Source organism: Theropithecus gelada, chromosome X (assembly GCF_003255815.1).
Source record: "Theropithecus gelada isolate Dixy chromosome X, Tgel_1.0, whole genome shotgun sequence".
Classification (NCBI taxonomy): domain Eukaryota; kingdom Metazoa; phylum Chordata; class Mammalia; order Primates; family Cercopithecidae; genus Theropithecus; species Theropithecus gelada.
In genome coordinates, this window is record NC_037689.1 from 24,537,668 (window position 1) to 24,564,593 (window position 26,926).

The 26,926-nt window shown below is 47.1% G+C and overlaps 1 protein-coding gene across 1 annotated transcript; it reads right to left on the reverse strand.

Moving 5' to 3' along the window:
• Positions 1-607: 607 nt before the first annotated feature.
• ARSD (arylsulfatase D) lies at positions 608-26,756 on the reverse strand. The gene is made up of 10 exons (XM_025372463.1): positions 26,619-26,756; positions 23,679-23,828; positions 19,872-19,993; positions 18,588-18,710; positions 12,978-13,401; positions 10,759-10,895; positions 7,293-7,427; positions 6,443-6,605; positions 5,554-5,675; positions 608-4,232 (listed from the first exon to the last, which is right to left on the reverse strand). Exons 1-10 carry the CDS (start codon positions 26,660-26,662, stop codon positions 3,856-3,858), a joined length of 1,797 nt encoding a protein of 598 aa, XP_025228248.1. The 5' UTR covers positions 26,663-26,756; the 3' UTR covers positions 608-3,855.
• Between the last annotated feature and the right edge of the window lie 170 nt (positions 26,757-26,926).

Genomic DNA, 26,926 nt, shown 5'->3' on the forward strand with positions numbered 1-26,926 from the left:
CTGGGCTCATGTGGAAGGTAACGGGAGGACCTGGCAGCTGTTTTAAGACATGTACCACATCTAGATTTCAACCTACAGAAAAGTCCAAAGATACACCAACAGCAGCCCAAGTTAGTCAATAGAAGCTGGCTCAAGGCTGCCCCCTTTAGGTGGAGACTAACCAGCTCCCTGACATCCTTCAGTGAACTGCACCTTCCTCCTTTTTGCTGCCTGGAATGTCTACACGCTGCCTGGAGCTGTGGCAGCCATCTTGTGACCATGAGGCAAATCCTATGTGCAAGAGCAGGAAGCTGGAAAGAACCTGCCATCCCTGGATTGCTTCGTCTGTGACTCCCATTACCTGGGAGAGAACACATCTTTCTCTTGTTTAAGGTGTTCTTATTCCCAGTCTCCCTTTCTCCCCCGTATAACCCTAAAAGTACAGGAGTACACTTGTGACTGTAACTTAAGTTTTTCAGAATGGGGGAGTTTAGATTATTTAGTCCTCTCTCCATGAATCACTAGTGAATAGCAATGCCAAGTGAGTTCCTTCAAAGCTAGGGGGTGAAGGGGTGGAGGTGGAAAAGTAGGATTGCAGATGGGAAATAAAAACAAACAAATGACACCATCCAGGGAGATTTGTCATATTTTATTCAGTAGTTCGGCTGCACTGCCAGCCTAGGGATGCACTTGATTCCCGAGAAACGCGAGTGTCCTATTCGCAGAGTCATCCATAGGTACCTGCCCCCTGGACTGCAGCAACTTTATTACCTTAACTAGCACAGAACAGAGGTTGATTTAAACTCCTTACATTCACTTCTCAGATCAATGAATGGACAAAGAAACACCTCATGGCTCTGGGAAGGCATGTTGAGACCCGTTTTTGCAAGTCCTAAGGAATGGAAGAATATAGCTGCCAGGTATCCCAAGTCTAGGGCAGGAAGGGTAGTATCGGCATCACTTACACTGCATTCTGTTGGTCAACGCAAGTCAGAGGCTCAGCCCAGATCCAAGGGCAGGGAAGAGGCTCCATCCTGTAGTTGGGCTCACTTGGAAGGTAATGGGAGGAGTTGGTGACTGCTTTAAGACACATACTGTATCTAGATTTCAACCTACAGAAAAGTCCAAAGATGCACTCACAGGAGCCCATTAGTCAACTGAAGCTGGCTCATGGCTGCCTTCTTCAGGTGGAGACTAACCAACTCCCTGACGCCCTTCAGTTAACTGCTCCTTCCTTTTTCCTGCTGTCTGGAATGTCTGCATGCCATCTGGAGCTATGGCAGCCTTCTTGCGACCATGAGGCAAACTCTACGTGCAAGAGCAGGTAGCCAAAAAGAGCCTGTCAGCCCTGGGCTTACATCCTGCTTCCCAGGGAGCTTGAAGATAGCAAAACCCACAACCATTTTCATCAAATGCCAGGAAATTCTTAGGCTGGGATCGTTTGAATGGTTGAGTGTGAAAGGCTTGTTATAATGGGCTTGTTGAATACAGTGAAAGATGAGATGGCTGTTAGCTGCCTCCAACCCCCCGTGTCCCATGCTCCATAGATGTTTCTTTTTTTTTTTTTTTTAAATCATTTTTTGGTTATTCCAGGTATCTCCTGTGTGTCCCTCCAGATCCCTCTCCAGCCTTAGAAACCTGAACTCTATAAATGTTGCCTCTCTCCACTCATCTTCTCTTTGGCTTCAGGTTGAGTTCAGCCAACAGATGCCCCTGTAGGATTTGGACACAGCGAGCCAGGGGAGAGGGGCATCAGCTGCCTGGTTAGCAGGGCTGTGATGATTCTTCTACCCGTGACCCTCACTGCTGTGGACAGCCCGTTGCCTCTTCCTCTGGATTTTGGAAGCTTCCATGCCGAGGTCTGAAGGTGGCTCCCTGCCTCCCACTGATGTCCCTAGAATCCCATCCTCACCTAATACCTGGGATTGAACACTGCCTTTCTTAGTCTCTCATTTCAATTCCCAGTATGCTTCCTGCAAAGACCTTGATAGATGGACTCAGGGGAATAGTGCAAGGTCCTCCCATCCCCAGTATTGGGATCTGGGGGTAGGGATCCCAGGTTAGGACTACGCTTCTATCATCAAAGCCACAGAGCGAAGAGGTGACGATGAAACACACTAGAACTGACTTAGAAAACACACTGGTCAAATCTTAGCTATTCGAGGAATGTAGGAAGAAGAGCTTCCTTCTCTCTGTAGGTCTGAAGGTTCCCACGGCTGTCTCTTTGCCCAAGGGGCAAACTTTCCATCTGGGCATCTTCTGTGCATCTGAGGATCATTTGCCAATTATAGGCAATGGTAGTACATGTTTCAGTGCAGAATGAGATAGAGTCGTTTGACAATAAAGCGATGCATCAAAAACCTCAGTCAACTCAGTGTTTTCTTGTTTTCCTGCTGACTAACCTAATTCTGGTTTCATACAGGGCAGCCAGGTGCCCACCTAAAAGACTGCACTTCTCAACTTCCAGTTGTTTCTATGGATAATGGTTGGAAGCAGAAATTGGGTTGGGGCTTCCAGATAATCCCCCCTCACAGAGACTGCTTCAAGAGGAAGGGATGCCCTTTGGTTCTTTCTCCTTCCTGCTGCCTGGAATGTGATGTCTGGCACTGTGGCAGCCATGCTGACATAACGAGGCTCTCTGCCAAGCTAAGAGTGGCAGAGCTGGGAGTTGAAAAGAGCCTGCTAGCCTTGGGTGCTTCCCTTGATCGACTCACTACTTGGAAGAGAACACACCCTTTTCTTGTTCTTTTCTTTAAGGCTTTTTTTGTTTTTAAGGCAGGGTCTTCCTCTGTCCCCCAGCCTGGAGTGCAGTAGTGCAATCATAGCTCACTGCAGTTTCAACCTCCCAGGCTCAAATAATCCTCCCACCTCAGTCTCCTAAGTAGCTGAGACTATAGCTATGCGCCATGACATCTAGCTAGTTATTTAATTGTTTTTTGTAGAGATGAGGTCTCACTGTGTTGCTCAGGCTGGGTAGGTGTTTCACTCCTAGGCTCAAGTGATCCTCCTACTGTGGCCTCCCAAAGTGCTGGGATTACAGGTGTGAGTCACCATGCCTGGCTTTGTTTAATGCATTCTTTTTTCCCAGCATCTGTTACCAGCAGCCTGAAGCCATTTCTCTAACAATATCAGGAAGACACATGGACAGAGACCCTAATGTATGAAAAATGCATCAACCCTTTGAGATCAACGAGCCCTCAAAAACAGACACTGAGAGCTTTAACTTTCCTCCACTATGTGAGAGTAGGAACAGACACTCTTCCCTGTCCGTTTGTAAGGCTGTTATGTCATCTAGGTGATGAAATGGCAATAATGCTTTAAGACAGAGGGGTGAAAACATTGGGCATTGGCACAGCGACAAACCCTGAGACTTAGTAGAGGAAGAGGAGGCATCAGTGGGTGCCTACTGGGATAGTCTCATTTCAGAAATCAGAAAATGGAGACCCTAGATGGGCACAGTGGCTCACGCCTGTAATCCCAGCACTTTGGGAGGCTGAGGCAGGTGGATGATTTGAGGTCAGGAGTGCGAGACCAGCCTGGGCAACATGGTGAAACCCTGTCTCTACTAAAACTACAAAAATTAGCTAGGCATGGTGGCAGGTGCCTGGTGCCTGTAATCCCGGGTACTCAGGAGGCTGAGGCAGGAAAATCGCTTGAACCCAACAGGCAGAGGTTGTAGTGAGCAGAGATCATGCCATCGCACTCCAGCCTGGGGGACAGAGCAACACTCCGTCTCAAAAAAAAAAAAAAAGAAAGAAAGAAAATGGGGACCCACTCTCAGTCCAGGGCATGTTCCTTGCAAAAAGGGAAGCCGAAGATTGAACCAAGCTTGGAGAAATTTGTCTGCAACGCAGTCAGGCTCTCCTGGATCCTCTCTCACAGTCCCGGCATTCGGGGGGTGCCATCCCCATCCTCGTGGCATGAGCAAAACGGGAAATGTCCGCAGCACGGCTGCAGCCACGGCTTCCACAGGATGTTGCTCGTGGAAAACTGCTGGGGCACAGGACTCAGGGTGTGCCGATGCTCCGACACCGCCGCACCCACCCTTGCTATCACGGCGTGGTACAGGGGCTCGGAGTCGGGGGTCAGGGGCCGCGCCTCGGAGGGGTCCCTGGAGAGGTCAAAGAGCAAAGGGGGTCTGTGATGGGTCACGCCCTCCCCGGAGCATGGACAGACGCCTCGGCCATAGCAGGCCCCCGCTCCCTCAGGGTGGAACTGCGGGGTGGTGTAATGAACCTTCCAGACGCTTCCACCTGGATGCAGACAAGAAGGGAGTCAGGGTGGCAGAAATCCATGCAGGTGTGAACACAGGACGCAGGTGTCAGCCCTGTGGAATCAGCATGAACCTCGCTGTTCAATGAAAAGGAGGGGGAACACGAGGCAGTTCACACAATCACAGCCTTCAGCTTGTCAAGTCGGAGCATGTGTGTGTGTGCGCGCGCCCATGTGTGTGTCCGTTTGTGTCTCTACATCGCATGCCCCAGGCAAAGGGACTCATTGCAGAACGCTCACTGTGGCTGCTTTCAGAAATCAGAATCATAGAGGTTCCTTAATTCTTACCCTTTCCCCTGTGTTGAAACTGTTCAGCGTCGATCTACTACCTTTCTACACAGAAACACCCATGATATTTTAAACAGCATGATTGGGTACTTAGATCTATCTATTGCTACCTATTTATCAATCCATCCATTTATCTTACCTATCGATCTCATCTATCATTATCTATTTATCAATCATCTATCTACCTACCTATCATCTATCTGTTTATCTATCTCCTATCTATCTATCCACCATCCGTCTACCATCTACCTATCTACCTACATATCTATCATCTATCTACCTATCTACCATCTATCATCTATTTATCTATCAACTTAATCTATCACCTATCATCTATCTATTATCTATCTCTCCATCCATCTTTCTTTTTTCTAACAGCCCACCAGATATCTCTATCTACCTTTCATCCATCTATCTATCCATCCATCTATTCATCCACCCATGAACTGATTCTACTTTTTATCTATCATCTATCTGTTTATCTATCATCTATCTTATCTATCCATCATCTATCTTATCTATCACCTATCTATCATCTATCTCATCTATCCATCCATCATGTATCTTATCTATCATCTATCTTATCTATCTCTATCTCTATCCATCCATCATGTATCTTACCTATCTATCCATCCATCATCTATCTTATCTATCCATCATCTGTCTCATCTATCTATCCATCATCTATCCATTATCTATCATCTATTTATTCATCCATCATCTGTCTTATCTATCCATTATCTATCTTATCTATCTATCCATCATCCATCTCGTCTATTTATCCATCATCTATCCATTATGTATCTATCATCTCTCTCTCTCTCTCTCTCTCTGCCCTCCTCTCATCTATCTATAATCTACTCATTGGTTTATTTATCTCTATTTCTATAGGTATCTGCCCATCCATCCATCCATCCATCCAGCCATCCATCCATCCGTCCATCCATCCACACATCCACACGACCTATTGGCTGTTTCTCTGGACCTCCCTGGCTGTGGGCAGCGTGTACTCACTGTCCCTCTGGTGCCAGCGTGCTGCGTGGAGATGCTGCCCACAGTAATGAAACAGGAACTCATGTGCCGAGCGCGCCTCAGCTCCCTGCAGCAAGGGCACCAGGCTGTGGCCGTCGATCACCCTGATTTCATGAAGAGACCACGGGAGCAGAGTCAGACCACGGGTTCCTAGGCAGCCTTTTGCACCTGGGAACACATCTCCCAGAATGCAAGGCTCCCCAGCAAATGGAGCAGAGATGAGCGCTCTCTCCAGTCGCTGTTCAGATTGCAGGTTGCTGAGCAGGACACATGTGGTTATTTCAAGACACAGTGTCTCTAAGTGTAGGGGTCATTTGTTATGCGGCACTGCATAAGCAAAGTGCACATGCACACACACACACACACCTACACACACACACCTACACACACCCCTACACACACACACCNTTTTGTATTTTTTGTAGAGATGGGGTTTCACCACGTTGGCCAGGCTGGTCTCGAGCTCCTGACCTAAGGTGATCCGCCCATCTAACCTCCCAAAGTGCTAGGATTATCAGCATGAGCCATTGCACCCGACCTGTTCTTACTTTTTAATCATAACAGACCCCAAGATATATGGTCACATGGGTAAAGGAGACAGTGGTGCATGCCTGTAATCCCAGCTACTCGGGAGGCTGAGACAGGAGAATCACTTGAATCTGGGAGGAGGAGGTTGCAGTGAGCCGAGATCGTGCCATTGCACTCCAGCCTGGGCAAGAGTGTGAGACTCTGTCTCAGAGAGAGAAAAAAAAAAAAGCTTATTTATGTAACCAAACACCACCTGTTCCCCAAAATCCTATTGACATAAAAAAAATAAAAACTAAAAACAATTTTAAAAAATCAGGGAACAGGTGGCCTTATCTCCACATACCTGTCCTGGGGCACCTCACCACCTGCCAGCTGAACCACAGTAGGGAACACGTCCATCAGGCTCGTGGGCTCTCCAATCACTCGGCCAGCCGGGAGCACCCCGGGCCAGTGGAAGATCCCGGGCACGCGGATCCCACCTTCCCATCCTCCCATGCCCTTCCCACCTGTAAATAAAAGACATCATTAGGATTTTGCTGGAAACTGCCCAGTCTATACACACACCTGGATGTATCTGTGCATAGGTGTGTGAATATGCACAGCCACCCGCACGCACACACGCACACTGCGGCAGCCAGCCCCAGCCTCCCAAACACAACCACAGCAATATTTCCAGAATCGTGTTACTCCCCGGCCTCTTGAATATCAGTGGGTCACTGTGGCTGATTCAACTGTTCTAGTCACTCTATGCTACCTTTATTTAGAATAAAAGAATGTATTAAAATATTCATTAAATTTAATGATTTAAAAATATTTGTTAACTATCAATAATTTTTAAAATATGTATTAATATTATGCATCAATATTAATTGATGTATTTAAAATACTAAAGTTAAAATAGTAATAAATTTATTAAATATTTAAAAATTAAGAATAAAATAAATTTTAATTTTATCAGAATTATTTATTTATACCTCTCTCTATTCTACTGAAGTGTAAACCCTTTAAAGGAAGGGGATGTGACTTTTTATCTGCCTGCCCTGCTCATCTAGGTAGAACTTGTACTACAGTAGGTGCTCAATGCATTCTTTTTGAAATGAGCAAACTCATTCTCAGTTCAACTTGTTCTTGGACCCTCAGTGGTGGGAGCTATTTGGTTGAATGCATATGTGTCCCCGATGTCCACAACTCACCTTTGTAAATTCCGTTCCATCCCCCTAACTGGCTGTGTCCATCTCTTGCCTCTAAATGTCCTCCATGGTCAGAGGTGAAATACGTGAATGTTGAGTTCTTTAAACCATTGTCTTCGATGGCATTAAGAATCTTACCTTTACAGAAAATGGAAAGTTTCAGGACCAAGAAAACAAAGCAGCATCTGCTAGTTCAATGCACTTCTTCCTTTCTGCATGAGACACCTCTTGCCAGGAAGTCATAAGAAGAGACCACAGTTACTTGAGGCCATGGTTACGATGTGATCCCAAAGTGTAAGACATAGCTAATCATTGTGATACCACAGGACTGTTTACAATGCAAACCAATAATAAAAGTCTAAGCCCCCCAACGACTGATGGACTCTCCCTTCAGCCAAGGCTATTCCAAAGTTAACCTGAAAAACTAGGTCAGGCCAGGCATGGTGGCTCATGCCTGTAATCCCAACAAACACTTTGGGAGCCTGAGGTGGGTGGATCACCTGAGGCCAGGAGTTCAAGACCAGCCTGGCCACTATGGTGAAACCTCATCTCTACCAAAAACATAAAAATTAGGTAGGTGTGGGGGTGCACGCCTGTAATCCCAGCTACTTGGGAGGCTGAGGCAGGAGAATTGCTTGAACCCACGAGGCAGAGGTTGCAGTGAGGTGAGATTGCACCACTGCACTCCAGCCTGGGCAACAGAGTGAGACTGCCTCAAAAAAACAAAACAAAACAAAACAAAACAAAAGGGTGCCGGGCACAGTGGCTCACGCCTGTAATCCCAGCACTTTGGGAGGCCGGGGCGGGCAGATCACAAGGTCAGGAGATCGAGACCATCCTGGCTAACACTGTGAAGCCCCATCTCTACTAAAAACACAGAAAAATTAGTCAGGCATGGTGGTGGGCAACTGTAGTCCCAGCTACTTGGGAGGCTGAGGCAGGAGAATGGTGTGAACCCGGGAGGCAGAGCTTGCAGTGAGCCAAGATTGCATCACTGCACTCCAGCCTGGGTGACAGAGCGAGACTCCATCTCAAAAAAACAAAACAAAACGAAACAAAAAACAAAAACTAGGTCAGGCCATGATGGAAAGTGGTGGGGGTGGGGGGCGGGGGGTGGACATGCGTCATGATACCCTCTTCCCTTTGGAATTCAGGCACAACTGACCAGCATTCACATTAAAACAGAGACTTTATGACCGGGAGAAGGCCAGGCACGATGACTCATGCCTGTCATCCCAGCACGTTGGGAGGCTGAGGCAGGAAGATTGAGCTCAGGAGTTCAAGACCAGCCTGGTCAACATGGTGAAACCCTGTCTCTACAAAAAATACAAAAATTAGCCAGGTGTGGCGGCACATGCTTGTGTGTAGTCCCAGTTACTCGGAAGGCTGAAGTGGGAGGATTGCCTGAGCCTGGGAGATCAAGGCTGCAATGAGTCAAGATTGCACCACTGCACTCCAGCCTGGGCAACAGAGTGAGACCCTGTTCGAAAAAAAAAAAAAAAAAGACTGATAGAACAGACTCTTTAAGTCTGATAAGAAACATTTACCCTGTATTCTCTCTGAAGCCTGCTACCTGGAGGCTTCTTTGGCATCATGAAACCTTGGCCTCCACAACCCCTTATCAAAACCCAGACATTCCCTTCTATTGATTCTCAGATAATAACTTTTTCAACCACCTGCCAATCAGAAAATCTGTAAATCCAGCTTTGACCAGGAAGTCCCCCCTTTCAGTGGTCTTGCCTTTCTGGACCGAACCAAGGTACGTCTTACACATATTGATTGATGCCATATTTCTCCCTAAATGTATAAAGCTGAGCTGCACCCTGACCACCTTGGGTACATGTTCTCAGGACCTCCTGAGGACTGTGTCATGGGGTCACTGGTCACTCATATTTGGCTCAGAATAAATCTCTCCAAATATTTTACAGCGTTTGACTCTTTTGGTCGACCCCAAGATACCACCAATACAAAACACAGAATGAACAGACAACACCAAGAGGTTGCCGATGGGCATGCTTTTTTAAACATAGTGCCGTGTGTGTGTGTCACATAATAAAGATGTTGGGGAGAGGGAAATGGTGAGACTCAGTGATGACAGAACCCCGTCTATGTAGGAGGAAGCAGGGCTGTCACTAGCATCTATGGGCATTGGCATCTTGGAGGTTAATGGCTCAGCAGTGCAAAGGATGCCCTGCAAACCAAGCAATTGCTTTATCCCTGGAGGCCACTGGTCACTGAAAGCACTGAAAGTCAAAATGATATAAACCGCATGGTCATCTGTAACTCTGAAAATGCAGACTTTGAAGACTGCTGTAAACTGAAAAGTATCTGAGGCAGCTCTCAATCCATTTAGAAAGTTTATTTTGCCAAGGTTAAGAATGCACCCAAGACACAGCCTCAGGAGGCCCTGATGACATGTGCCCACTGTGGTTGGGGCAAAGCTTGGTTTTGTATACTTTAGGGAGACATGAGACATCCATCACTATATGTAAGATGTACATTGGTTTGAGCTGGAAAGGTGGAACAACTGGAAGTGGGGAATTTAAACATATTCCGATTGGTAATTGATTGAAAGAGTTATCAATAGAAAGGAATGTCTGGGTTATGATAAGGAGTTGTGGAGACCAAGGTTTTATTACGCAGATGAAGCCTCCAGGTAGCAGGCTTCAGAGAGAATAGACTGTAAATGGATCTTATCAGAGTTAAGGTCTGTGTGGATGTTCATGCTGGAGGGGTAGAATGAGGCAAGCCCAACCCCCTCTTCCCGTCATGGCATGATCCAGTCTCTCAGGTTAAATTTTAGGGTACCCTGGCAAAGGAGGGAATCCATTCAGATGGTTGTGGGGGGCCTTTGAATTTATTTTTGGTTTACACTGTGAACCAATCCCGCCCTATCACTGTGCTCGTCTCAGGAGATACGTTCAGATTCTGCAAGGATTTTAACATCTATGCTCTCTTAAGAATCTGCAGCCTCGTTGGTCCTCTCCAGGGTTTCTTCAAGGCCATAGAAGGAAGGTGACGTCTCTGCATTGTCCCAAACTTTATTGCTTTAGTTTCTGTAACTTCTTTTTTTTTTTTTTTTTTTTGAGACGGAGTCTCGCTCTGTTGCCCAGGCTGGAGTGCAGTGGCACGATCTCAGCTCACTGCAACTTCTGCCTCCTGTGTTCGAGTGATTCTTGTACCTTAACTTCCTGAGTAGCCGGGACTACAGGTGCGCACCACCACGCTGGGTTAATTTTTGTATTTTTAGTAGAGACAGGGTTTTACCACGTTGCCCAAGCTGGTCTTGAACTCCTGACCTCAGGTGATCCGCCTGCCTTGGCCTCCCAAAGTGCTGGGATTACAGGCGTGAGCCACTGCCCTTATTCTTTATTGCAACCTGGTTCATATTCAGATGGCCAGTCTGTTACGCCCCATGTTCAAACCTGAGGCCGAGGGTGGAGTGAGGATCTGTGGTACCTTGACTTACCTATAAGCCAGTCCATCTCCTCCACATTATCACCGTATAAGCCATGCTGACTTTTCCCCAGGAATGCACTCGTGGTCACAAGGGGAATGTGCACATGCAGCAAAGAAAGGAAGAGGAGAAATGGCCCATGCTTGTGTCTGAAACATGAAAACCTCGTTGAGAATACACAGAATACACAGTACATCAAAGGGACCCCTGCACCCCTATGTTCACTCCAGCACTATTCACAAGAGCCAAGGCAGGGGATCACCTTCTGAGTCCATCAGTGGGTGAACACAGAAAAAATAGATGGTGGGCCAGGCGTGGTGGCTTGTGCCTGTAATCCCAACAGTTTGGGAGGCTGAGGCGGAAGGATCACTTGAGGCCAGGAGTTCAAGACCAGCCTGGGCAACACGGTGAAATGCCATCTCTACCAAAAATAGAAAAATTAGCTGGGCATGGTGGCTTGAGCCTGTGGTCCCAGCTACTTGGGAGGCTGAGGTGGGAGATGGCCTGAGGCTGGGAGGTGGAGCTTGTAGTCAGCCGTGATCACACCACTGCATTCCAGCATGACCCTGTCTCAAAAAAAAAAAAAAAAAAAAAAGAATATATTGTATATGTCCACAATGGAATACTATTCAGCCATAAAACAGAATGGAGGCTGGGCACGGTGGCTCAAGTGTGTAATTCCAGCACTTTGGGAGGCTGAGTCTGGCAGATCAGTTGAGGTCAGGAATTCAAGACCAGCCTGGCCAACATGGTGAAATGGTGAAACCCTGTCTCTACTAAAAATAAAAAAATTAACAGGTTGTGGTGGCAGGTGCCTATAATCCCAGCCACTCAAGAGACGGAGGCATGAGAATTGCTTGAGCCTGGAAGACAGAGGTTGCAGTGAGCCGTGGTCACACCACTGCTCTCCAGCATGGGAGACAGAGCCAACCTTGTCTCAGAAAGAAAGGGAATACCTGGTCTATGTACATGATGGAATACTATTCAGCCATCAAAAAGAATGGAATCCTGTCGTTTACAGATGAAACAGGAGGTCGCTATGTTAACTAAAATAAGCCAGGCAGAGAATGACCAATACTGCATGTTGTCACTCATATGTGGGAGCTAAAATAATTGATCACATGAAGATAGAGAATAGAATGATAGAGACCTGGGAAGGGTGAAGGACAAAGAGAAGTGGTTTAAAGAGTACAAACATATAGTAAGCTTAAAGGAGTACATTCAATGTCTGACAGCAGAGTACGGTGACCAAAGCTAACGAAATGTATTGTACTCAGGAGATGGATATTGTAAGTATGCTGACTTGCTCGCTATTCAGTGTATATACATAACAAAATTTCACACATACCCCATACATTTGTACAAATTTAAAAGTAAGGGCCAGGCATGGTGGCTCACGCTTATAATCCCAGCACTTTGGAAGGCAGAGGTGGGAGGATGGCTTGAGCCCAGGAATTCAAGACCAGCTTGGGCCATATAGTGAGACCTTGCCTCAAAACAAAAACAAAAACAAAAATGAGACATTAGAAAAAGGCCAGGCACAGTGGCTCACTTCTGTAATCCTAGCCCTTTGGGAGGCCAAGATGGGAGGATTGTTTGAGCCCAGAAGTTTGAGACCAGCCTGGGCAACACAGTGAGACCCCATCTCTACAAAGAATGCAAAAAAAGAAGTTTAAAAAACTGTCAATAAAAATGTACAGAATCCAATGGCATGTATGTCAATGCTATTCGAGCCATCACATGACATCCACAACGAGACTCTCATATGGGAAACCCAGTCGTATGAAAAGGTTGGCTTCTGCATACCCATCTCCTCTGAGGGTTTGTGTCTGAGATCCCAAAGATAATAACGAGACTCTCAGATACTCTGAGCAGTTACCGCCTTTTTTTTTTAATTAAATTTTATTTTTATTTTTTTAGCGACAGGGTCTCACTCTGTCACCCAGGCTGAAGTACAGCGGTGTGATCATTGCTTACTGCAGCCTCGACATCCGAGGCTGAAGCGAACCTCCCACCTTAGCCTCCTGAGTAGCTGGTATTGCAGGCACACACCACCATGCATGGCTAATGATTTTATTTATTGTAGAACCAGTCTTCCTATGTTGCCCAAGCTAGTCTAAAGCACCTGGGCTAAAAGATCCTCCCATCTTGGCCTCCCAAAGTGCTGGGTTGACGGGCATGAGCCATCGCGCCCAGCCCCATCTCCTCTTTAAGATGCGATGGTTGCTTACCTTTCAATATAGGAAACAGCTTCCTTTAGCATAAGACTCGCTGTTTTCTCCAGAACCATGGGTTGCTCCGTGACGTCATGGTTTCTCATCAGGATACAGTTCCAGCGTCTCACAAACCCGAAGCTGGAGTACCAGGAGATGAAAAACAGGAAGAGCACGCAAGCCATGCCAGTGACCACTCTCCCGGAGACAGAGATGAAACCGCAGGTCTTGCCGGCAGCCACGGTGAGAATCCCCAGCGCCAGAAACTGGGTGTAACCCCAGAGCTGCGCCCTCAGGGCGGCGTCCACTTCGGGGGGCCTGCCTGGGTCACAGTCGTTTGTGAGCGTGAAGGGCATGCCGTAGAAATAGTCAAATCCATGGTTCAGGGGGTGGTGGCAGTGATCCCCGCGGGATGCACAATTCACACCCTGGTGCCATTTTCCTAAAAGAAACGCAAAACGTTCAACAGAGACCCGCTTTGAAGCAGCCCTGTCTATTGCAAAGAACCTTGGAATCATTCCGCGTCGGCAGGAAAAGAAAAGTCTGCAAAGAACAAAACTGGAAATGGAAAGGCAATGAATGGACTGGATACGGGTGTTTAAATGAACGCATTCTAACCCGTGGAGACTAATGAATGATCCATGTCAGAACCGTTGGCAAATGATTAAAGGTTTAAGACTTTCCCCGGCGCGGTGGCTCACGCCTGTAATCTCAGCCCTCTGGGAGGCCGAGGCGGGCGGATCACTAGGTCAGGAGATCGAGACCATCCTGGCTAACACGGTGAAACCCCGTCTCTACTAAAAAAGATACGACACAGGTGACGGGAGCCTGTAGTCCCAGCTACTCGGGAGGCTGAGGCAAGAGAATGGCGTGAACCCGGGAGGCAGAGCTTGCAGTGAGCTGAGATCCGGCCACTGCACTCCAGCCTGGGCGACAGAGCGAGATTCCATCTCAAAAAAAATATATATATATACAAACAAATAAAAAAATAAAATAAAAAAGGTTTAGGCCGGGCGCAGTGGCTCAAGCCTGTAATCCCAGCACTTTGGGAGGCCGAGACGGGCGGATCACGAGGTCAGGAGATCGAGACCATCCTGGCTAACACGGTGAAACCCCGTCTCTACTAAAAATACAAAAAAATAGCCGGGCGCGGTGGCGGGCGCCTGTAGTCCCAACTACTCGGGAGGATGAGGCAGGAGAATGGCGGGAACCCGGGAGGCGGAGCTTGCAGTGAGCTGAGATCCGGCCACTGCACTCCAGCCTGGGCGACAGAGCGAGACTCCGTCTCAAAAAAAAAAAAAAAAAAAAAAAAAGGTTTAAGACTTTCCAGAATGTTGCTCTTACAGGCTTGCAACCCTAGACCATTTTGCTATTAAATAATTTACAAAATATCATTTATATATATGTAATACATGTATTTATATTATAGGATATATATTACTTATAATATAGGCTTTATATATCTTATATATGTAATATATAACCTATATAAATATAAATATTTATAATGTGATAAATATAAATATTTAAAATGTGATCGTTATGTACCTTTCAATATAACAGTTGCATACATTTGAAAATATTTATATTTATATATAAATACAAATATGTTATGTATTATATACATTACAAATATACATTGTTATATATTACATAACATGTATTACATATTATATTATACTGAAAAAAGAAAATCTTTATAATGTAAGAATACACAATACATCAAAGGGGCCCTACACATAAATTTATATATATAAATATATACAGAAATACAAATAGATAAAATATATTATATATAACCTGTATTCATATCTCAAAAAAGAGAAAATTATTTACCTGTATATATAGGTTATATATATTTATACATTACCTATGTATATATAAATATAATATAAATAAACTATATTAATATTTATACATAGGTAACATATATAATCTGTATATATATAACCTGTATAACTATTAATATTTATATATACATAATTAATATATAAATATATATAACCTATATATACAGGCAAATAATTTTCTTTTTTTTGAGATGGAGTCTCACTCTGTCACCTAGGCTGGTGTTCAGTGGCACAATCTTGGCTCACTGCAACCTCTGCCTCCCAGGTTCAGGAGATTTTCCTACCTCAGCCTTCTGAATAGCTGGGATTGGAGGCATGCGCCACCATCCCTGGTTAATTTTTTGTATTTTTAGTAGAAATGGGGTTTCTCCATGTTGGTCAGGCTGGTCTCAAACTCTTGACCTCAGGTGATCTGCCTGCCTCGGCCTCCCAAAGTGCTGGGATTATAGGCGTGAGCCACCGCACCCGGCCACAAGTAAATAATTTTAAGTAACATATATATTACCTAAAATATATAAGTATGTATTACCTATATATTATATATATCATATAAAATATATACTTATATATTTTATAAGGTTATATAAGTTATATATAAGTAATATGTTACATATATAAGTAAATATAAGTATTATAAGTTATATATAAGTATTAAAATATATAAAGTATATAAATATATATTAAGTGTATAAAAATATAATTATGTTTTGTATGTATATAAATATATGTTGCTTAAAAGGTAACCAGTTAAGTCGACTCCTGAATAATTCTGTAACATAGTAGCAGAAACTGGCTCTCTCCACCAACTTGTAATCAAAATGCCCTTATACAACTTTTCCTAAGGCAGTAACTGTTAGAACAGTATCATAGAGGTAGAACGTGGGGAAGCCCACACCTCAAATTTCAGGAGAATGTCCAAGAACTGGGCTGTCCCTGTGGACCTTCTGTCCATCTCACGTCCAGACCATCCGCCAACTCAAATTGAGGTACAGAACAGATGGGAAAGGCTTCAAGGCCCTATTTGCCCTACTTGAAACTAGAGGAGATCAGGCCAGGTGCGGTGGCTCTCACCTGTAATCCTAGCACTTTAGGAGGCAGAGGCGGGTGGATGGCTTGAGTCCAGGAGTTCGAGACCAGCCTGGGCAACATGGCAAAACCCCATCTCTACTAAAAATACAAAATTAGCCGGGCATGGTGGCAGGCACCTCCTCAGCTACTCAGGAGGCTGAAGTGGGAGGATTGCTTGAGCCTGGGAGGTAGAGGTTGCAGTGAGCCAAGATCATACCACTGTACTCCAGCCTGGGAGACCCTGTCTCCAAAAAAAAAAAAAAAAAAAGGTGGAGGAGTTCAAGCTGGTTTCTCCCCACTTCCTCCTGACCACTCCTCACAAACTGTCCTCAGAACTCCAGAACCCGTAAAAATGTATCTTTTTCCCAAACCCAGACACACTCCTATTCCCCCTTCTTATGTTTAAAGGAAAAAAATATGCTTGGATGTGGTGAGGAGTGTCTCTGGAACATGAACAGGCTTTCCCCAAAACAGACTGAGTGTGTGAACCACAAAATGAAGACTCTTAGAAGAAATGCTAATGTTTACCAAGATGCAGAGGTATGCAAGGTCTGCAATCTTGGTAAAGAAAAGTAAATCCACTTATATAGTTAACAAAAGAAAGAAAAATTGGCTGAGTGCAGTGACTGACACCTGTAATCTCATCACTTTTGGAGGCTAAGGTGGGAGGCCAGGAGTTCAAGACCAGCCTGGGCAACATAGCAAGACCCCATCTCTACAAAAACAAGAAATAAAATTAGCTGGGCATGGTGGCGCGTGCCTGTGGTTCCAGCTAGTTAGGAAGCTGAGGTGAGAGGATCACCTGAGAAGACCTATCTCAAGAAGAAAGAGGAAAGAAAGGAAGGAAGGAAGGAAGGAAGGAAGGAAGGATGGATCCACCCTCAGAGTAGGAGATACACAGAGTTCTACAGTATAAAGCACTGGCCCTGTAATCCCAGCACTTTGGGAGGCCAAAGTAGGTGGATCACTTGAGGTCAGGAGTTCAAGACCAGCCTGGCCAACATGCTGAAACCCTGGCTCTACTAAAAATGCAAAAAAAAAATTAGCCGAGCATGGTGGCACATGTCTGTGGTCCCAGCTACTTGGGAGACTGAGGCAGGAGAATCGCTTGAACCCAGGAGGTGGAGGCTGCAGTGAGTTGCAATCACGCCACTGCACTCCAGTCTAGGGGACAGAGCAAGACTCTGTCTCAAAAAAATAAAATAAAAAATAAAAGAAGAAAAAAACTTTAAAAAAATTTAAAAATAAAAATAAAGTGGCAGGAAACTTGAAAAGGAGGAACAATGGTTGTCCTCCTTTAGAAAACCACAGTTTTGAACAAGTTGGGATGTTGCGGCTCCTGTGAATGGGACAGTGGCTTTGAGTGTGAGAAAAGCACAGAGAGGAACTGGGGACCCTGCACAGAGATCTCACCACCAGGTCAGGGCGGTGACCTCACCACACCATTGAGCTCTCATGTTCTCATGTATATGACGGGGACAGCACCTCTAAACCCACAGGCTGGGCAAGGAATGAAGGAGGTAACCAGCAGACTGCCTGGGGCTTGGCGGCATAAACCAACATCTCCCTCCTTTCCTCTCCATGCAGAAAGGAGTCTAAGGGGCAGGCCTGAGCTAGTGCCCCTTACAAAGGCCAGCTTGTAAGATTCCCCGTGGCTGGTGTTTGAGATCTGGATTTCCAATGGAGAATTCACACTATTAAAGTAATAAGCTGACTGTGCCTAAACTATACGCAAAAGCAGCATGGTTCATGCTAAGCACCTCTTTCGGTTCTGGGAGTCTGGAATTTGGGTAGCTGCCAGGCAGTGAGTGCCTGCAGAACCAGCCCCCAACAGAAACCCCGGGGCGCTGAGTCTCCGGGAGCTCCCCTAACGGACAGCATTCCATGCTGCTGTTAAAACTCATTTCTGGGGGAATATGGTGCATCCTGTGTGATCCCACTGGGGGAGGATTCTTGGGAGCTTGTGTCTGGTCTGCCCTGGGCTTCATTCCATGGAATTCCCATCACTGATACTGCCTCACCTCCTTTGACTGTCATCAATTACTCATGAGCGCGACTGCATGCCAAACCCTCCTGGCAACTGTCTGAACTTAAGGGTGCTCTTGGAGACCCCTGGCATGCTGTCTGTTATACTGGGTGCTCTTGGAGACCCCTGGCATGCTGTCTGTTATAAAGAGGGCGTTCTGCCCTGCCGGGGCTTGTTGTCTAAAGGAAGGCAGTGTTGGTTAACTCTGGGGGTTTTGAGATGGTGAGTGGCCATGCAGAGAAAGATAATATCTGAAGAAGGTCGTGATAAATGGGGACAAGCTGAAGACTGACAGGTCCAGAGAAGAAAAGAGGGCAATCTCCTAGGATTTTGAATTTAAAAAGAAAAAAAAAACTCATCAAAAACTGGGGACAATCCGATAGGCCTGAGATGGACTAGGCACCAACTTCTGATTCAGAGGACACAGCATTGTTTTCCTTTGCAGGAAAACGGGATTTTCTTTTTTTTCTTTGAGATGGAGTCTCGCTCTGTCACCCAGACTGGAGTGCAGTGGCGCGATCTTGGCTCCCTGCAGCCTCCGCCTCCCGGGTTCAAGTGATTCTCCTGCTTCAGCCTCCTGAGTAGCTGGGATTACAGGCGTGCACCACTGCACCCGGCCTGGGATCTTTTTTATCACGAATCTTCTCAACCACCGTATAATGTTAGGCTCCCACATATCCACACCTATGAGGCCAGTTGCATAGCCACGCTGCTGCAAGATTCTTGCAAAAGTGGTTTCGTTCTCAGGGAGACCACCTGAGCCAGCGTTCCACTGAAGGGCCCGGTATCCATTGCTGGCTTCCATGCCTGTGGGGCAGGGAAAAGAGGAAGAATTTACTTTCCCTTCTCTAGATGAGCACTTCTCAACCGGGGGGATTTGGTGTCTGAGATCTGGATTTGTGCACCCGAGCCAAGCTGCTATTATCTATCATCCATCTATCGTGTATGGAGCTATCAATTATCTACCCATCTATCATCTGTCATCTATCTACCTACCTACCTACCTACCTACCTACCTACCTATCTATCACACTATTCTTGAAATAATAAGCATGGCCAATGTCTGGAGATGTTTGTGGTGTCACAACTCAGAAAGGGTGGGGTGTGGTGCTACTCGTTATCGGGAGCATGGAGCCCAGAGATGCTGCTCAAGACCCGACATACAGTGCACAGAACGGCCCCACCAGAGAATCATCTAGCCCCAAATGTCCATCATGCCAAAACAGAGACACCCTGCCTTAGGATGACAGACTCTACGTGATCTATCATACGTCTATCTATCTGTTTACCTAGTTATCACCTGTCACCTGTCTATCTCAATATGTATCCATCATCTATCATCTATATCTATCCATCTATCTATGTATCTATTATCTATCATTATCATTAATCATCTAGCTATCAATCAGCTATCATTATCTATCATCTATCTATCACTTATCTATCATCTATCATTATCTACCAGTTAGCTATTATCTAGCTATCAATCATCTATCATGTCATTATCCATCATCTATCATTATGTATCATCATCTAGATATCTAGCTATCAATCATCCATTATCTGTCATTATCATCCATCTAGTGTGTATCTAGCTATCAATTATCTATCTATTATCTATCTATCTGTCTGTCTATCTATCATCTAGCTGTATCAGAGTGACTTTCAACTTGGGGAAACTTTGCTCTCTCTAAGAGACACTTGCTCTTGTGATCAGTCGTACTGGCTCAGAATAAACCTCTTTAAAATATTCCAGACTTGGTTTTTCTGTTCACATCCTAATGATCACAACTTTTATGTGTATGCACACAATACAATATTCCTTACATAAATACAAGGAAGATGATGAATTGCAGATGATCTTTGTACTATGCCCCTATATCTTCACCATCAGTACTCAACTGTTACAGATGATAGAATGAGTGCACACAGATGTACCCATTTCTCCATCATCTCCATGACACCAACCTGATCTGAAAGAATGTCTCCCCGTGAGGAATGCAGCTCGGCTCGGGGTGCAGAGCGGGGCGGCCGCCAGGTGCTGAGTGAGCCTCACACCTTCCTCTGCAAGTTGGTCAATATTCGGCGTTCTGAGCAAAGCACACACATGTCATTGTTGGAAGGGAGACGTGCATTTGGCTTAAGCAGATCCCTGCTCTGAAAGGCAGAGGAATAGACTGCAAAGACTTCACCGGATTTCAGAATTAGTAGCATTATGGTCTCCTGTAGAGGCTGATCGACCCCTGTCCTAAGTTTGGTGTTGATGTTGAGATGGATGACGTCACACACACACACACACACACACAAAGTATATGAGACAATTTATGACTCATATAATGAGGCTTTCCGGGGAGAGCAGGGCAGGCCTTCCAAGCTCATGTGAAATTAAGGAAGCAAGGAAAGGAGATTTTTGTTTTTAATTGTGGTGAGGGTGTGGGGCTGGGATGAGGGCTCCCATGCAAGGGTGGGGGCATTTATGGTCTGAATCTGCCGTCAGCACTGAAGGAGACAGTCCCTGTGCTTTCTTATCTACTCGTCCAGATGTGGAGCCAGACAGAAGAGGCCTAAAAGCTTTCAGCATCAGATATCAAAAAACAGTGAGGGCCGGGCACGGTGGCTCATGCCCGTAATCTCAACACTTTGGGAGGCCTAGGCGGGCGGATCACTTGAGGTCAGGAGTTCAAGACCAGCCTAGCCAACATGGTAAAACTCCATCTCTACTAAAAAAAACACAAAAATTAGTCAGGCAAGGTGGTGCATGCCTGTAATCCCAGCTACTCAGGAGGCTGAGACAGGAGAATAGCTTGAGCCCAGGAGGCGGAGGTTGCAGTGATCCGAGATCACACCACTGCACTCCAGCCTGGGTGAGAGAACAGAGTGAGACCCTGTCTCAAAAAACTAAAAAAAAAAGGAAGGAAGGAAGGAAGGAAGGAAGGAAAGAAAGAAAGAAAGAAAGAAAAGAGAAGTCAAGAAAGAAAGAAAGAAAGAAAGAAAAAGAAAGAGAAGTCAAAAGAAGCATCCACATAGAATGGAACCTATGGAATATGACTTGGCCACTGCAAGGGGTGAGGAACAGTACTGACACTTGCTGCCACGGGGAGGAGCCCTGAAAACACTGTGTTCTGTGAAAGCACCCTGACATAAAAAACCACAGGTCATATAATTCCATTTGTATGAAAGGTCCCTAACAGGGCAGTCTATAGAGATGGAAAGTATATTAGTGGCTGCCAGAGGCCGAGGGTTAGGGTGCTGAGAGAGTTGGAGGAGTGTTAGCTGGGGCTGCCGTAACAAAGTCCTACACAGCTGGCAGCTTCAACACCAGGTATTGGTTGGGTGCAGTGGCTTCCGCCTGTCATCCCAGCACTTTGGGGGGCCAAGGTGGGTGGATCACTTGAGGCCAGGAGTTCGAGACAAGCCTTGGCAACATAGTGAAAACCTGTCTCTACAAAAAAATACAAAAATTAGCTGGGCATGGTGGCATGTGCCTGTAGTCTCAGCTACTCAGGAGGCTGAGGTGGGAGGATTGCTTGAGTCCAGGAGACGGAGGTTGCAGTGAGCTGTGATCACGCCACTACATTCCAGCCTGGGCAATAAAGTGAGACCCTGTCTCAAAAAACAAAACAAAATAAAACAGAAAAACAAACCCAGTAGACATTTATTCGCTCACATTTCTGGGAGCTGGAAGTCTGAGATCAAGCGTGGGCAGGGCTGGTTCCTCCCGAGATCGCTCTCCTGGGCTCGTAGACACCATCTTCTCCCTGTGTCCTCAGGTGGTCATTGCTCTATGTGTGTCTGTGTCCTTATCTCCTCTTCTTATGAGGACCCTAATCTTATTGGATCAGGGCCCACACTAGTGACCTCATTTTGCCTGAATCACCTCTCTAAAGACTCAGTCTCCAAATAGAGTCACAGTCTGAGGTCCTGGGGATTAGGACTTCAATGTAGGCATTTAGGGGACACAGATTTGCCCCTAGCTGAAGGTGATGGCTAAAGGGGTGCAGTTTCTCTGGGGGTATGTAAATGCTCTAACATGGTTTGTGGTGATGGATGGACAGCTCTGTGAATAGACTAAAAGTCCCTGAACTGTACCCTGTAAACAGATGAACCACATATTCTGTGAATTACAACCAGGCCTGCTCAGGGTGTTCAAAAGGGGATCCCTGGACAGGGGGCAGATTGATTGATTGATTGACTGATTTAGAGACAGGGTCTTGCTCTGTGGCCCAGGCTAGAATGCAGTGGTGTGATCTCAGCTCACCATAACCTCCACCTCCTGGGCTCAAGCCATCCTCTCTCAGCTTCCCGAGTAGCTGGGACTACAGGCGTGTGCCACCACACCTGGCTAATTTTTTGTATGTTTCATAGAGACAGGGTTTTGCCATATTGCCCAGGCTGGTCTCAAACTCCTGGGCTCAAGTGATCCACCTTCCTTGGCCTCCCAAAGTGCTGGGATAACAGGCGGGAGCCACCGCGCCTGGCCCGCACAGGGCACACTGCTGCAGGTGCTGCAATGTCCACTGCAAAGAAGGGAGGCCTTGCTCTGCGGGGACCACTCCTGAGGTTGGCAGCGATTGAAAAGCAGACGCAGCCTGCACTCTGGGGCGATCCTTCTAGGAGAAAAGCCCACTAAACGGAATAAGGAGGTTTCTCACCTTTTCTCCTGTTGTAGAAGGCACGTGAGCACCACTCAAGCACTCTGCTGGTAAGGCTGGCATAGAGGCTACTACTCTGTGTTTGCACATGCCACTGCAGTGAGCTGAATGAATGGGGGTCTGCCAACCGATCTGTCCACGTGCTGACTCCCCAAACCTGTGTGTGGGACCTTGCTTAGAAAAACTGTCTTTGGAGATGTTGTTAGTTAGGTATCCCGAGATGAGATCATTCTGATTTAGAGAGGGCCCTAGATGCAATGACCAGTGTCCTTCTAAAAGACAGAGGAGGAAACACAGACACAGAGGAGAAGGCCACGTGGGGACGGAGGCAGACACTGGAGTGATGTGGCCACAGGCCCAGAGATGCCTGGAGCCCCCAGGAGCTGGGAGAAGCAGGAAGGGTCCTTCTCTACAGCTTCGCAGGGAGCTCCGTCGGTGTCTTCATCTCCTCTTTTGGCAATCCATATCAGATTAGGGCTCACCCTAAGGACCTCGGTTTAACTCAATTACCTCTTCAGAGACCCCATCTCTGAATACGGTCACACCCTGAAGTACCGGTGGTTAGGGCTTAAACCTACAAATTTGGAGGAGACCAGAATTCAGCCCGCAACAGATGGTGTTTGCAAACGTACTCAACAGAAGATGAGACCTTTACAGTGGGCGGGCCTTGCTGCAGTGACCTGTGTCCTTATAGGACGAGGAGATTAGGACACAGACGCAGAGGAGGAGGCCGCGTGGAGACGGAGGCAGAGACTGGAGTGATGGGGCCACAAGCCCAGGGACACCTGGAGCCCCCAGGAGCTGGGAAAGGCAGGAAGGATCCTCCCATAGGGCCCCCAGAGGGAGCCCGGCCCTGCCCACACCTGGATTTAAGGTTTCTGGTCTCCAGACCTAGGAGAACAAATTCCCTTTGTTTTAAGCTACCCATTTTGTGGTAATAATACATTCACCCACTCACCGCAGTTCTGCATCGTTTAAAAGGGCCTTTTTACCTGTTGGTAGTTTTTTGTGGTGTTGAGTTCTGAGGTCCTAAGGAGTTTCCTAATTTCTCTAGGCAGATTTTAAATGCACCATTCAGTCAAACTCACATAACATCACCACCAATAACAACAACCAGCTGTACCTCAGGGTGTTGTTCCCATAGCAACCGAGATCCCCAATGCCTAGATCATCTGCCATGATCAGTAGGATATTTGGTCTAAAGGCATTTGCAGTCTTAGGTTCACACGTCTTCAGAAGCAAGCATAAAAACAGCAGCACCAGCAAAGAGTCCCTGGAGAGAAAGTGAAACAGAAATGAGCATCTACAATTTGGCACGGGAAGCAGGCATTTCAAGGCAGCTCGCTGGGAAGGCAAAGGTCTTATCACTAAATTAAGACGTTCAGCTTTATGGGAGGTTATTATCCCGGCCTGAATTAGTGCACTAGTGTCCCCGGACCAAACGAGGGTCAGACTGCTATTTCTCGTGGCCCAGTAGCGAGATGCAGATGAACTGGGAAACAGGAGAGCTTTTAATTCTGTAACCAGTTACAGGAGGAAGGCCTGGAAATTCTCTCCCAACGAACTCAACATTACAAAGCTTTCCAGAGCTTATATACCTTCAAAGCTCTGTGTCTAAGGGTAAGTGTGCATTCATCTAAAGACATAAGTGATTAACTTCTCATCTGTAACTAAGGGCTGAGTCCTGGAGACCTTCCTCTGGAGCCTCAGTAAATTGACTTAATCTAGATGGGTCCAGGTGCTGGGGTGATTACCCTTATCTTGTCTCCTGCTAAATCACAGAGTTTTGGGGAGTTCCTTTAGTCCCCAGTAAAGCTTGTTTGTGGAGGTCTAGGGAGTTCCTTAAGACCCACAATAAAACTTGTTTAATCCTAAATGGGTCCTGTTAAGAATTCCTTCATTATCTCCTCATGCTTCAAAGGCCCAGGAGAGGCCTGGGCAAAACTCTTGGGGGGCTTTTGTTACATCCCAGCCTTTGCATAAGGGCACTGGTTGTTTCAGCTTTTAAGATGTAACTTCACCACTCGGTCAGTGCTGAAACAGTTGTTACGGAGGCCTGCGTTAGTGAGACCTGGCCTGCCACACTAGACCACACAGTTCAGAACAAACTGGAATGGAGTCACTCGTGCTAACTGCCACATCATCAAGCTGAACAGGGAAACAGGCCAGTTTTCCGAAAAAACAGAAGATTCGAGCAAGCAAAAAGAAGATGTGTAGTTCACCTGAGCTAAGAAAACCTCCCATGCTTTAACCCTGTAAGAAAAGTCACTTGGAAACAACCAGTCTGCTTTATTATTCTTTTTGTTTCTTGTTTTGAGATGGGGTCTTGCTGTGTTGCCCAGGCTGGAGTGTAGTAGCATGATGGTGGTTTACTGCAACCTCTGCCTGATTCTGAGGTGGGAGGATTGGCTCAAGCAGTCCTTGAACTGCAGTGGATGGATGGATGGGTGGTCGCTTAGTGCTGGGGGATGGTCCTTGAACAGCAGTGGGTGGGTGGTGTCTTAGTGTTGGGGGATCATGGCCGTGCTCTCTGGGGAGGGCACGAACGAGGGGTGTGTCTCAGGGTGCTTGGGGGGACACGGCTGTACTGGGGAGCAGGGGAGGAATAAGGCCATGGGGAGGGATCCCGTGTGGCCAGCAGGGTAATGGCCACGGAAGGGGACAGGATGGGGCGTGTCTTGGAGGGTGGTGAGAGGCAGGGCAGCGCTGCTGAGGCAGGAGAATAGGGTCTGGAGGCAGGGAACCTAAGGGTTTTCATGCCGACTTCCTAGAACTAAATTGAAAGGAAAATCCTAATTTTCCTTTTTTGTTCATTTTTAAAATTTTTATTATTATTATTTTTTTGAGACAGAGTTTCACTTTTGTTGCCCAGGCTGCAGTTCAATGGCATGATCTGGGCTCACTGCAACCTCCACCTCCTGGGTTCAAGCGATTCTCCTGTCTCAGCCTCCTGAGTAGCTGGGATCACAGGTGCCTGCCACCACGCCCGGCTAATTTTTTTGTAGTTTTAGTAGAGGCCTGGCCTAATTTTTGTATTTTTTGTAGAGACGGGTTTCACCATATTGCCCATGCTGGTCTCAAACTCCTGACCTCAGGTGATCCACACGCCTCGGCCTCCCAAAGTGCTGGGGTTGCAGGCATGAGCCACCTCTCCTGGCGGGAAAATCCTAACTTTCCATGCCTAAGTAACAAAACGACCAGAGGCTTCCCTTTGACCTTTTCTGCTGGGCAGATGGTAGATTGGCTGTCTGCAACCAATCAGACTGATTTCGGGTCCAGTCTTCCTTTGCAACTTTGTGACTTCACCTTAGTCTCTGATTAGTTGGTTTTTGCAACCAATCAGATGTTTGCACAGGACTGTGAATTTTGCAACTTCAGCCTCTGGTTGGCTGCTGTCTGCAACCAATCAGACTAATCGCGGGCCAACACTTCCGTTACATGAGGTGAGGATGAAGTGGCCAATGGGAAACTTCTAGGGGGTATTTGGACCCAAGAAGATTCCGTACCCGGGCTCCTGAGCCGCTGCTTGGTCGGCTCCCACACTGTGACGTGTCCTTTCGTTTTCAATAAATCCCTGCTTTCCTTCTTTTGTTGCTTCATTCTTTCTTTGCTGGGCGTTTTGTCCAATTCTTTGTTCAAAACGCCAAGAACCTGGACAGCTTGCAGTCACGACCCTCTACCGGTGGTGGAGGAGCCAGCAGGGCGTGACCGACCCAGTTTCCACTCCCTCCAGGCCCCGGCCGGCCTTCCTCCGCCTTCCCTTCCCTTCCTCCTTTGTTCTCTTTCCCTGCCCTTCCGGCTTCCCTTCAGTTCGGTCTCCTCCACTCCCCCTCGTCCCCTCAGTCGCCCCCTATCCCTGGGCTCTGCTGTCTGGCGTCTTTCCCGAGCACAGAACGCGCCTCCAGCTACATTTTGGGGACTACAAGGCACCGGACACAACCACGCCCTTTACAGGGGCCCAGGCTCGCCTGGGGCGCCCCTCGCCGCGCTCGCGACCCCCTCCCCAGGTCCCCACCCCAGGCCTTAGTGTGGGCCGCGTCCCGGGGTCCCTGGCACCTGGCACCTGGCGGCGGGCGCCGCGCGTCCCCTCCGCGCGGCGGCTCGCATGGTCGAGCGCTGTCCCAGAGCGCAGGACCTTGCCCTTCGCACTCCGCGCCTGGGCTCCGCTAGTGCCAAGGCTTCCGCCCTCTCAGCTCCGGGATCTGGGGTGTGCGCCCGCCCCTCCTTCATCCGCGTCATCTCCTGGCTCTCGGGACCTCCGGAACCTGCGCTTGGAAGCAGGTTTTCCCAGGTCGTCACACGGGGAGGCCGGGGCTAAGGAGGAGCTGATTAAACCCAGTTACGATTGACCGGGCGCGGTGGCTCCCACCT